At 47.4% G+C, this 13598-nt stretch overlaps 1 protein-coding gene across 4 annotated transcripts in view; it reads right to left on the bottom strand.

The window, feature by feature from the left end:
• The window catches only part of ATXN7 (ataxin 7), an 85850-nt gene that overhangs the window by 36790 nt on the left and 35462 nt on the right, over positions 1–13598 (bottom strand). For 3 of the 4 annotated variants that reach the window (XM_075286964.1, XM_075286960.1, XM_075286962.1), the window contains 2 exons: positions 12597–12782; positions 12445–12507 (listed from right to left, as the gene is read on the bottom strand). In XM_075286964.1, coding sequence (XP_075143065.1) covers positions 12445–12507; positions 12597–12774 — 241 coding nt within the window. In that variant the 5' untranslated portion in view covers positions 12775–12782. Of the gene's footprint in view, positions 1–12444; positions 12508–12596; positions 12783–12989; positions 13130–13598 lie in introns of those variants that run through there. The other variant, XM_075286961.1, reaches the window with a different exon arrangement.

Genomic DNA, 13598 nt, shown 5'->3' with positions numbered 1-13598 from the left:
GACCACTGATATTGGACGGCGACTCAGCGGTCAGCGCCATTATTTGGATACTTATCCTAGATCCTATGGATAGGTTTTTGTTTGAGGCATAACCCTTGCACATTGCTAGGTAATGCTAGCTCTTGCTGACTGGTGATGATTTGATGGCAGGGACCCCCGGCAATCGGGAGACCCTTCTGCATAGGGCAGTTCCCATCCAGAAAGCAAACTCACAGAGCTGCGGCCCTTTCATTCTTGCAATCATTTGGGGTTTCAGACAATCTCTGCACCAAAATACCCCTAGAGCATTTGGTCTTCAGTCTGCGGTCGTCCAGCTGTTGCAGGACTACAACTTCCAGCACGACCTGATAATCTGCATCTTGAAACTTGTAGTTTTGCAACAGTTGGACTTGACTCTCCGACGGATCTGCCATCATCCGCTTTGGTGGGAAAATCCCTTTAATAATGAAACTAAAGCCTCCCGCAGGTAAAAGCGTACGCATGCAAATCACAAGCGCACAACACCGTCGACGGCATAGGAGCGTTACACAGTGTTCGACACGCAAGACGAAGAGACTGCGTTGTTATTTATAATCCCCCAGCTAATAATGACGTGCTTTAATATGGACACTAAAAAGCCGGTCTCTCATGGCAGTCCCAGGAAACACGCCTTCAGTTCCAGGCATCAGGCTGCCGAGCGATAATTGCAGGAGACAGTGTCATAGACCACAGTGGAGCAATCCGAACGGAGACGGAAGAAAGACTTTGACAATATGCTGGGGGCTACGAGAGAGCAGATTCTACAGCTTATTGAAAGGACCAAACTACGCATTAGCTCGGCTTATAATAAAGAAGCAATTAGCTGAAGATCTGGCCGGAGTGTGGCCTCGTTCCTTGGCTTTGTACTGGCGGCCACAAAAGCCGCACGTTACTTGGGCGCAAAAGGAAGACGGCGGATCGAAATCTGCTCCTTCGCTTTCCCTTTCTGTGCGGCCGTCTGTCAGCTGCCATCATAAAACATTTAGATTTGTATTCCAGACACGGTGGCGAATGCAAGTCAATGTCTCACTGGCCTCAAGCCACAAGACAACACACATTCATTTGGAGGAGCTCGGAGGTGTCTACAAGGAGTGGAAAAAAAATATATAGTAAAGAGAAACTGAGTCGTTCTGAGCAGTTTCTTAGATATACCTGATTCCAGGAAAGCTGGGTGCCAGCCAAATGGAAAGCTTTAGCAGCAGGCAGAGAAATTTGTCACCAAGCTTTCTGGGACACCCGACTTACAGCCGCTGGAAGGGCCTTATATCTGATGAGGCGTAGAGATGATCACGACTGGTGTACTAAATGTTTGTCTTGGATTCTGCCCCCTCCCCAATAGTGCGATCTCACCTAGTGGCCACAGTGTGATTTTCGTTGCACAGATTTACCGGCAGAACCGCGTGGTACTATAAGTCCTGAACAGCATGTTGGTCCGGTTCCTTGCGGCACTGCAACTTGATGGCTCCTAAGGCTGGATTAAAAATGGCAGGGGTTACAGAGTCTTGTCGCGTGTGTATTAACAGCGCTTTTGCTATTGCTGCTCATTCGGCCATTTTCTGCGTAGCGGGCGGCCAGGGTGTTGTTGTGCACAGGAAAAACGAAATCTGCACTAGAGCCATCACTTTTGCAAAGCCAAAGCAAGTATAGGTGAAATGCTAAGCAACTCGTGATACTCCACGTGTGGTTATGTCTTATCACTAAGGGTCAGGCATTTGTGTGCAGTTTTTGAAGCCAAAACCAAGTGTAGCGAATTTATACAGGACATGTCCAACATCTTTTTCTCCAATCCAGTCCTGGTTTAGGATTCTAAAATGGCGTGATGAGGAGGCGATGCATTTGACTGTGGTCTACTAAAGCCGACCGTGGCACATATGCAAGCATAAGAAACCACGGTCTACTGGCAGCTGTCTACTGGCAGCCATGAGGATTGCATGCAATCCAGGAGCCCGAATCATGGACAAATACAAATACACTTCCTACGTCCTAATACCCTTGTTACACATCCAAAACCAAGACCATCCTGTATTCACCAAGCCACCAATGAACTCACCAATGTCTCTACACTTGGACACCTTGCAACCATTCCAAACTTCTATGCCCATGAAAAATTGCACTCCTAGAACTTCCCATACCCCAAAGATATATATACCCATAATGTCTCAGGCATATAGCAGTGCCCATAGAATAATTCCAACCACATAGTAGTTCCTCCTACGACAGTGCACATAAAAACATAACCTGGTAGCGACGTTCCTTCCCCCGGCTTGTGTACGTAGCCTCCTATTCCTACTGCAGTCTCTGCGGTTCTGTGACTCACAAATCTGCCCGGAAAAAGTAAAGACCGGCAAATCCCTCAGATTCCCGGCCATATGAATCGGAGGGATCACCTCAAGTAGCACTTGGCAAGTTCTATGCACATTTATAAAAAGCTTACTTACTAAATGTTGGAGCTTCGGAACATTGATGTTTACTTTATAAATTACGACGATGCCGACAGACTTCATCTAAAGCGACATCTGGCAGCGGCGGATAACCTGCCGTAAATGACAGTAGATGTGATGGGCGCGAAATCTCAGGGAAACTCAAAGTGTTGGGAACCCCCCGATATGCCTATTGGTACTGCGGATTCATTGGGGTTTTTATGGTTTGGATGAATCCACTCTAGGCACGCGGGGTTCAACCATTACTGATTCATTGGCACAGGACACTCGAGGACCTTGGTTCTCACGATTGTAGAAGTCGGATCCCTTTAGATGGATCCATAGAATAACTTTGCTTTGCGGTCGAGTCCACTGTAGGATAGAACATAACAGACCACAATGTGTAGCCGTAGGCTCAAAGGGATAGTTTTTATTTCTAATCATTGTCCCTTATTCTGCGGATAAGTGTCTGATCAAGTCATGAGAACCAAGGGGCTAGTGTTCTGTGTCAATGGAGCGGTCATATCCATACCATATCTCTTCTCTTATGACAACCAATGTCCGAGAGTGTCCGGTGACAATGGAGCAGTAATATCCATAGCAGGTCACCTCTGCTATTATGACGACCAATGTCCGAGAGTGTCTGGTGACAATGGAGCAGCAATATCCATAGCAGGTCACCTCTGCTATTATGACGACCAATGTCCGAGTGCCCGGTGACAATGGAGCAGTAATGTCTGTGCCAGGTCACTTCTACAGGACTGATGGAAAGAGTCCAGCTCTTTTCCCAATCGAAGCGATGGAGCAGCGGTCACGCAAGTGACTTGAAGACCTTGTAGATAGTCTACAACCAACCATAATCCCCTATCAGAAGATTCCTGGTGCATTGCCTGTCTGGTTACTGGGATTTGTCCAATCCTTCTCTTACCCTCATAAGGGTAAGGAAAATTTGGGAGAAAGTTTTGAGAGTCAGAAGTGATAAAACAAAGCCAGTTACCAGGTTTCTAGTAAACAAATGAGCGTGGTTTCTGAGTTACCACAATGCAAGAAAGCCGTTTCCTTCTAGACATGGTCACGTCTCTCCAGTCTATGTACACGCTTTCATGTGTATGGCCATCTATTGTATTTATGTGGGACCCCCACCAAAATCAGGGCAGGGACACACACTGCTACCCCTTCACTCAGCCTGGAGGTATACTACACATACATGCAGGTAGACAACGTATACCTATTACCAGAGCTTTAACCATTTACTGGCCAATAAACCTATGGTACGCGGATTGTAAAAGTGCGGGTTACAAGGGAGTCTTCGCATATCGTGGTTGTGGTAATTTTCTACAACGCTGCAATAAACCAAGACACAAAAAATTCCAGCTCACACGACGCAGCAGAACATGTTAGGATTGATGCAGGTTTCTCTCCATTGATTTCAATAGAAAAAAAAACGAAAAACTCCAACAATTTGGATCACAATCTTCCATATCAGAAGGTCAAGTTTTACAAACTCGTCCCCTCTCCTGACAGGTCCGTTTTAATAAATATCTATCCTACCCATGAAATAATTTTGGAGAATCGGTTCTCAGAACTCTTCGCTGTCTTGTTCCTCTGTTACTCCCCCCTGGAAATTTACAAATAAATGCAGGTTGAAAGACCCAAAACAGCAGAATCCTAGGGATCACGTTGTTATAAGTTTACATCATTTGACTAGGGGTCAGAAGAGAATTTGGGGACCGTAAAATAGGATTGTATGATAACCAAGTGATGGAGACCTTGTAGGTGAAATAATACAATAATAAGCAGTGACCTGTACTCTGCGGCCGGTCCATGTTACCTACAGACGGGTCTAAAGTGGAGCACACAAGTCCTGGATGGCGGAGACTGCCGGGGTTTTTACAGATTTTGTGACTAAATCGTGGCCTACTGTATGGCAGACCTTATTATACAGGTATTTTCCCTGCTATAAGGGTAAAATATGGTGTCATATAGAGGCCCCCTAACGCTATGTTCACATAGCAGATGGACAAGTCAGAATCCATGGCAAAAATCCAAGGCTAATTCTGGAATTTCTGCTGCAAATTCGCAGTTTGACTTCACACAGATTACCCTGGTCGATGGGATTAACATGTGGAGTCATGTAGATTTTAAATTCATGTGGAAAAAAAATGCAGTCTGCATAATCTACAGCAAGGATTCCTATGGAGAGCAATAGGAGGCGGATGTCACGTGACTGATCATGGAATACACATCACAATTCTATCATGTGAATAAAGGCACAATGAAGCCGTTTGGTAGAAATCCCGGTTTTCGTCAGTATGCAAATGAGCTCTCTCGCAGCACTGGGGGCAGGCCCCAGCGCTCAAACAGCACTGGGGGCATCCCCAATGCTGCAAGAGAACTCTCCAGCGCCGCCTCAATCTTCTTCTGCAATGGCCTCTTCACGTGTCTTCCTCCGGCGCTGGCTTCATACTTCTAGGCATCGGGCAAAGCCGACTGCGCATGCCCACAGGCCACAAGAAAATGGCTACTTACAATACTGTGTGAGTGGCCATTTTCTTGCAGCCGGCAGGCATGTGCAGTCGGCTTTGCCCTAGGCCTAGAAGTTTGAAGCGATCGTTGGAAGAAGACGCATGAAAAGGACGTTCCAGATCAGGATGGAGGCGGCGCTGGAGAGTTCTCTCGCAGCATTGGGGACGCCCCCAGTGCTGTTTGAGCGCTGGGGCCCACCCCCAATGTTGTGAGAGAACTCATTTGCATACCAACAAAAACTGGGATTTATACCGAACGCCAACGAGGAAAAGACCTCTAAAGGTAGGAGAAGAATCGCCTTTCTTAAGGCTATTCCGACGGGTTAGTGAGAAAAAATTGAGTTTTAATGATAGGATTCCTTTAAAGGGCTTGAGCTGTTATGGACATTTCGCCAACGTTTCCGTAGATATAATTGACACGCTGCAATTTACAAAAACGCAAATGTGTTTGAGATTTGACATTTTTCTGCAATGTGTGGATGGGATTAGCCAGAATCCCATTCACTTTGCAGGTGCTGTAAAATGCTGCTTTTTTTTGCCGCGGCCAAATTGCGGCACTTTCGCACTGTGGAGCATCGGCTTTAAGCTCTATTCACACCAGTGATGCTCATGTGTGAAAGCGTTTTTTTTTTTTTTCTTCTTCTGGTTAAACACCTATCACATGGCAGCATTAAAATGAATTCACGTGAATGGGACTGCTCACATGACCAAATTTCTGACAGTCCATTTTAACACACCGTCAAAAAATAGAACACGTCGTGTTTTTGCCGGACGCCCAATAAAATTTAACCTATAAAATGAGGGCCCCACAGATGCAAAAAGAACGTGAAAAATATCCCCTTTTCATGGCCATTTTGTACAACTTTCATCAGTACAGAGCCGGGGTCCTTGCATTAAGCTAGTTAATGAATTCCTAGAAAAGCAAAATATGTAACAAGTGACGTATTAATTACACAAATTAATTATACAGTATTAACAATTGCACAATCATTAAAAAATAATTAGCTGGAGTCGGTAACTTTTTCTGCCTCCACCCAAAATTGGTCCAGATTTCGGCACAAGTCACAAAAACGTCTCCAAAACCATCCAAGAACAACCGCATCATATTGTAAATCGGCATGAAGCGCAAAAACAAACCCGGCCGACAACACGCACAGCGCCATTCACGGCATCGCCAAGATATTAAAGGGGATGTCTGACAAATAGTGAAGGACAAATCCTATTGTTTGTATAATGAAAGGACTTTACTCCACCAATTTTCGGTGGACTCTGCAGATGTGAACCCTATTTTGCTTCCATGTTTGTGTCATGTATGGTCATGTATTTTACAATACGATGCCGGCCATTTTCCTAAAACTGCTGAACTAACACTTTATATGGCCTGTTATATGTATACAGTATAGGGACAATATACACACACTTAGGTGTATTAGGTGACACTACAGTCTCCACATCTGTTCCCCAGTCTTCATACATTCAGGTGACACGTATAATGCAGCTATGGATTTGGTCAGCACTGATGTCACCATATATTTAAGGATTAGTGATGTTTGTCCTGAAGTACGTGACTCATATTTAAAGTGTTCCTTAAGGTACTGGTCTGCTGCCAGAACTCGGCCACGCAGGGTCACCTGAATGAAATGGAGTCATCTCCTACAAAATCGCTGCCTCCATTGCAAATATCTTGCTGATTTTGGAGAAACAAGGATGCAGCCATTGCTCCAAAGAGCTAACCAGCAATGTCCTTGTTGCTTCAAAGAGTTTATTTGGATATTGACAAACAGCGATATATTAGCAATGGAGGTAATAATGCACCAGGGGGAAGTACTATGTGATTATAGTGACCCTAACCTATCTATCTGCAGTGCTGGGGTGATATGCTGGGTCTGGTGACACTAATCTATCCATCTGCAGGGCTGGGGTGATATGCTGCTTCTGGTGACACTAACCTATCTATCTGCAGGGCTGGGGTGATATGCTGGGTCTGGTGACCCTAACCTATCTATCTGCAGGGCTGGGGTGATATGCTGCTTCTGGTGACACTAACCTATCCATCTGCAGGACTGGGGTGATATGCTGCTTCTGGTGACACTAACCTATCTATCTGCAGGGCTGGGGTGATATGCTGCTTCTGGTGACAGTAACCTATCTATCTGCAGGGCTGGGGTGATATGCTGGGTCTGGTGACACTAATCTACCCATCTGCAGGGCTGGGGTGATATGCTGCTTCTGGTGACACTAACCTATCTATCTGCAGGGCTGGGGTGATATGCTGCTTCTGGTGACAGTAACCTATCTATCTGCAGGGCTGGGGTGATATGCTGCTTCTGGTAACATTACCGATACACCTACATAAACTTCCTCATACAGTTACTACCTGCCAACAACATACTAAGCCCATATAGCATAAGACCCTGAGAACCAGACTCCAAAATTACAACTGAACACAGCAGGCAAAGACTCAAAAACAAGAAAGTCACCTTACCAAATAAATACAGACTTCAAAGGATAAATCTTGGAATGAAAGGCGAGGACAGTCTTTCTCAGTTTCTTACAGTGGACTTCCAATCATAAAACCACCTTTCATAAATGAATAGTACAGGTGAATATAAGAAGCTTTGTAATATATCTTATGTAAGAAATCTATTTCCTTCTCCATCTACAAAAGTTATATTTTACATAGAAGTCTATGGAAAGGAGAGGGGGGAGGAGGATGCTTGGAAAGACACACAACTACTAAACTACTGGAGCTCATCTGACACTGCTGTATTTTAAGATAAGACTCTGCCACTGCACAGAAATAGGCAATAAATCCATTAACAACCTCCTCTCCATAGGCTTCCGTGTAATAGAGACAAATACATAGACTGAGAGAAGATAAGGAAGGGAAGAGAAGCATAACAAATGGAGAAGGAAACAGGTGTATAAAGTGTCTTATAGTCACCTGTACTATTTATTTATTGTATGAAAAGCGGTTTTATAACGGGAGGTTCTAAAGACAGATATGACAATGTGGCTGAGAATACTTGAGTGTGTACTCAAGGAGATGCAAACATTGCACTAGAACAGCACAAGGCGTAAAAAACAACGAACAGGGATATAACCACAGAGTTTATGTCAGGTCACGTCATCGGTGGAGGTCCTGGGACCGGGTACTCCGCTACTAAAGTAAATGGGACTGCCTTGTAAGTGTAACCCCCCTATCACTTATCAGGGGATCTTCAGCTTCCCAAACTGTATCAATGGGTTGTCATTGACATCAATGCAGGCCTAAAGAGGACCAGTCACCGCTCCTGAGGTGTCCGGGTCAGTAAATCCTTGCACTACCCCCAAAATAACAATTCTGATGGAACGTTTCTTAGAACTCTAAACTGTGCTATTCCTCTTTTATTCCTCCTGGACAGGTATTAATAAAGTGACAACTAGTGTTACAGAGTGTCCTACATTGTCTGGTAATGTCCGCACTGACTGGGTGCGGAGGAACAAACCCCTAACTGGTAACATCTAGTTGTCCATGGATTTGTAAGTTTCCAGGGAGAATAACAGAGGAAAAACAGAACCCAGAGTTATAAGAGAAACATCTCCGGAATTGTTAAAAGAAATCTGTCAAGCTATGGGATCAATAGGCCGAGGACTGTGGAAAGTAGAGGTCTGACAAAGCCACAACATGTCATTAAAGGGGCTGGTCCCGGTCACTGTTCCCCTCGTGATCAGGAGGACTGAAAGTGTGCTTGCGCGATGGGCGTTCCATTTACTTCTATGAGGCTGCCTGAGATTACAGCTCCGGCAGGCCCAAAGCAGTGAACGGCGCGCCAATCACGCAAGTGCACTGGTTCTCCACTCACAAGGAGTCTTTAGAGGAGCTTTCGGTCATTCTGATCACTGCGGTCCAGCGATCGGGGCCCCTCTTTGCTCAGACACTTATCCCCTGATCTGTGGATAGGGAATAAATGTTTATAATGGGACAAGCTGGGGATTAGAACCACCTATCAGGCCACTGCTGGTATCTTTAGGAATCCAACCTTGAAGATGCCCGGTGTCTCCTCTAAGGGACTCCATCACATGTGAAGAACGCAGAGTCAAGCCCAGGTCAATACACCTCACTTCACTGACATAATCTACACTTTGGGTACATGCGCAGTGAAATAAGGGCTCGTTCACATGGGGCAGGGAGGCGGATTTTGTCAGCGGATTTCGCCTCAAAATCTGCCTCCATACAATGGTGGTCTATGGAGACCACTAGCGTTCTTTCTTCAGGCGGATTCCGCGGCTCGCTGACCTCGCAACCTCCAGAGTTGGCCTATTCATTTGAGCCGACTCCGGAGGGGGAAGCCGCGACCGCGACAGTCGTGGCAGGCGGGTTTTGACCCGAGAGTGACGCAGCTCCCCACGTCACTCTCTGTGCCAAAAGCCGCCCCAATGCCCCCCCCCCCCCGTGTGAACGAGCTCGTTTTTGCAGGCAGATTTTGAGGCGGATTCCGAATCCAAATCCGCCTGCAAAATACTCTGTGAACATACCCTAGGCTAGGTTAATAGCTGTCAAAAATCAGCTGAGGAAAAAGTCCTCCTTGCTCCACCAGTTTTAAAACAGCGGCCCCCATTATGGTCAGTGGGGTCCGCCAGATTCCGTGTGTAACCGTGTGCTGGCCCTTCAACAGATCTGAAGAACCGCGAGGTAGCGCTAGTCAAGAAGATTTGCCGCCACACGCTCGTAAAAACAGGAATGGGTCAACCTAAAATTTCGGGAAATCCTACCTGCTAAATCCTCAGCTCTATATACAAACACAGCAGCGGAGGTGATGGCCTCGGAGGTGCAGGGAAGTATCAGCGCTATCTTATTTTCAAGCACTCCCCTGTTGCATACATTTTTATTCAAGGATGCATGCACACGGAGTTACGCCGGGCTTGTAAAAATACTCATTCACAGCCGTACACGCGAGCGCTGCGGATGGCTGCCGAACACTTCCCATTCACTTCAATGGGAGCGCTCGTAACGCCGGCATTACGGGCGCACCCATTGAAGTGAATGGGAAGTGTTCGGGAGCCGTCCGCTGCGCTTGCGTTTACGGCTGTGAATGAGTTTTTTTTACAAGCCCGGCGTAACTCCGTGTGCATGCAGCCTTACGCTCTTGATTCGAGATTTATTTGACCCCAGTAAGCCTAGGGTCACCCCCGCGCTGGAGTCTTGACCTAAAATCGGAGACTCCAGAGAAAAATCCTGCACAGTGGGCTTTTGTCTTTGCTGTTTTTATACTGAAACCCGACTGACACCCTTATAGTCTGTGGGGTCCGAAGGTAACCCGAAGAACAGAACGATGAACGCTAGTGTGAACCAATGTAAGGGTAAGTTTTTGCAGGAGGATTTTTGAGGCAGAATCCACCTTACCCCCTTCCATTTATTTCAATAGGAGTCAGTATTAGGTTTTTTTCCCCCAGCTAGAGAAATAAAAGAAGCTCCAGGACTTATCTTTTGCTTTATCCCACTTGCATAGACCATTGAAATGAATGGGAGGCAGAAAAAGGTGTTTTTTTTAGAAATCCCATTCATTTCAATTGATACTCCTGGAAAATCCTACTGCAAAAACTCTATGTGAACATACCCCAAGATCTCTTAACCTGAGTATGGGAGAGAAGTGTCCGATGACTGGCGGATACAGAGGTCAGACTTATCACAACCAAGTCCCCTGTGTACATGAAGTAGAAGTGCGCACGTATGACCAAAACACTATTCGCTTCTATGGGACAGGCAGAGATAGCTGTATACAGCGCTCCAACACTCCCATAGACTAGTGGTTATACATGTGTACCACTGCTCAAGGCATAAGGCACTCAGGGAGCGCGGGCAGACACTTACCTTTGGCTTTTCGGCAGATTATACATGTAAAAAACCCTTTAAGAAATTCTAGATTGTGGCTTGGTATTGCAGCTCAGCCCCATTCACTTGAATGAGACTGAGTCATCGGAACAGGGGCTAGGCCTCAGCCAATGCTAGGGGCAAAGCCTCATCAATTAGATGATCAGCGGGGGTCAAAGGTGTTGGACCCGCACTGATCACATACTGATGTCCTCTCCTAAGGATCAATATGTAAGTCCTTGAGAACCCAATTAAGATCATCCTGTATGTGAGAAGCTGGTCGAGATATTTTTCTTGGACTGCGGTAAATTGTACATTTATTTCTTTGCTGTGTCACAGGACCAATAATAAATGGCCGACACAATATACTGCACTCCTTTATCCGATGCTCTACTACAGTCAACCGCGTCAATGCAAAACACCTGAACATTCCCCAAATGTACATTTCTGGTAAAATTGGGCTGGTCTACATTGGGGGCCTCAGCCAGGTGTCGATACGGTCAGTCAGCTCCTGATGGCGGAGTGGGGGGCACATACGTGTAGGGGTCTGGTAATACGTTATACAAGCAAAGGTGTAGTTATGGGGTTCTGATAATATATAGGCATGTCCACAAGTATAGTTATGGGGTACTGGTCATAGATTAGTAATATCCTAGGGTGGAGACTGGTTATTGGGGGGTACATACAAGTGTAGTTATGGGGGTACTGATAACAGAGGGGTGCACAGATGTAGTTAGGAGGAACTACTAAAGATGCAGAAAGATGGGGGATTGATTTTGGGGGTCATTATGATGGCACTGGCTTCGGGTGTAGTGATTTTGAGGTGCAGACAGGTGTGGTAATGGGGTACGGAGAGGTGTGGTAATGGGGTACGGAGAGGTGTAATAATGGGGTACGGAGAGGTGTAATAATGGGGTACGGAGAGGTCTGGTAATGGGGTACGGACAGGTCTGGTAATGGGGTATGGAGAGGTGTGGTAATGGGGTACGGACAGGTGTGGTAATGGGGTACGGACAGGTGTGGTAATGGGGTACGGACAGGTGTGGTAATGGGGTACGGACAGGTGTGGTAATGGGGTACGGACAGGTGTGGTAATGGGGTACGGACAGGGCTAGTATTGGGGTACGGACAGGGCTAGTATTGGGGTACGGACAGGTATGGTAATGGGGGTACGGATAGGTGTAGTAATGGGGTGCAGACAGGTGTGGTAATGGGGGTACGGAGAGGTCTGGTAATGCAGGTACAGACAGGTCTAGTAATGGGGTACGGACAGGTCTGGTAATGGGGAACGCACAGGTGCACCGATTTTGAGGTACAGACAGGTCTAGTAATGGGGTACAGACAGGTCTAGTAATGGGGAACGCACAGGTGCACTGATTTTGAGGTACAGACAGGTCTAGTAACGGGGTACGGACAGGTCTAGTAATGGGGTACAGACAGGTCTAGTAACGGGGAACGCACAGGTGCACTGATTTTGAGGTACAGACAGGTCTAGTAACGGGGTACGGACAGGTGTGGTAACGGGGTACGGACAGGTGTGGTAACGGGGTACGGACAGGTGCGCTGATTTTGAGGTGCAGACAGGTGCGGGGCACTCAGGGCTCTCGCACTCCTTCTCCTCACTTACCCTCCTTGCAGAGTCTCATGGCTTCTCGTTTCTTGTCGCTCTCCTTGAAACTTTCGTCCAGTTCTGTGGAGATGTAATGGGAGCGGGTCAGCAGTCAGGACAGCCGGGAGCCCCTTCCTCCTCCTCCTCCCCCCAGTCCCACAGACACTCACCGTCGTGCAGCTTGGCAGCGTCCAGCCAGTGCACCCAGGGCTGCCCCAGCATGGCTCCGGGACTGGGCAGGGCCGCCATCGCGCCGTCCCCCGCCTGCTGCTGCTGCCGCCGTTGCTGCGGCCGGGCCCCCGCTCTGCGCTGCTCCCCTCTGACGTCATCCTCGGGCCGCTCCGACATTCTTTTTGCTACAATGTAAGAAGAAAGTGGTGAGTGACGGCGGAGGAGGAGGAGGAGCGGCGGCGGCCCCGCCAGCAACCCGGTGTCACCCGCTCCCCCGGCAACAAAGGGGTTAAACACGTGTAGTGTACGGCGCCACTGCCTGTGAGGGAGACATACAGCGCCCCCTCCCTCACCCCCCCCACCACCACCGCCGCCCTCCCCACCACGGTTACCGCTCAGTGCCGGCTGTTAGGTGAGGGTTCCGGCCCTCAGGGGGCCACAGCGCGTCATCACGACCCCCAATATCCCCCCGTGTGACCCTGCCGGGGATTCCGGAGGCCAGAGCGGAATTACAGGTCTTCCTTCACCCGGCTCGTCCCTCCCAGCCCCCGCCCTCCTGACAGGAACTTCCCGCACACACATTACACACACGGGGGAGGAGGCGGAGGACGGGCCGGCTGACAGATCACACACATGTCACCGATGTATACACACACACAGTATATACATGTCACCGATACACACACACAGTATATACATGTCACCGATGTATACACACACACAGTATATACATGTCACCGATACACACACACAGTATATACATGTCACCGATACACACACACAGTATATACATGTCACCGATACACACACACAGTATATACATGTCACCGATACACACACACAGTATATACATGTCACCGATACACACACACAGTATATACATGTCACCGATACACACACACAGTATATACATGTCACCGATACACACACAGTATATACATGTCACCGATACACACACAGTATATACATGTCACCGATACACACACACACAGTATATACAT

The sequence above is a fragment of the Leptodactylus fuscus genome, chromosome 9 (assembly GCF_031893055.1).
Source record: "Leptodactylus fuscus isolate aLepFus1 chromosome 9, aLepFus1.hap2, whole genome shotgun sequence".
Lineage (NCBI taxonomy): Eukaryota > Metazoa > Chordata > Amphibia > Anura > Leptodactylidae > Leptodactylus > Leptodactylus fuscus.
The sequence above is the reverse complement of the archived record's forward strand: the minus strand, read 5'-3'. Positions and strand labels throughout refer to the sequence as shown.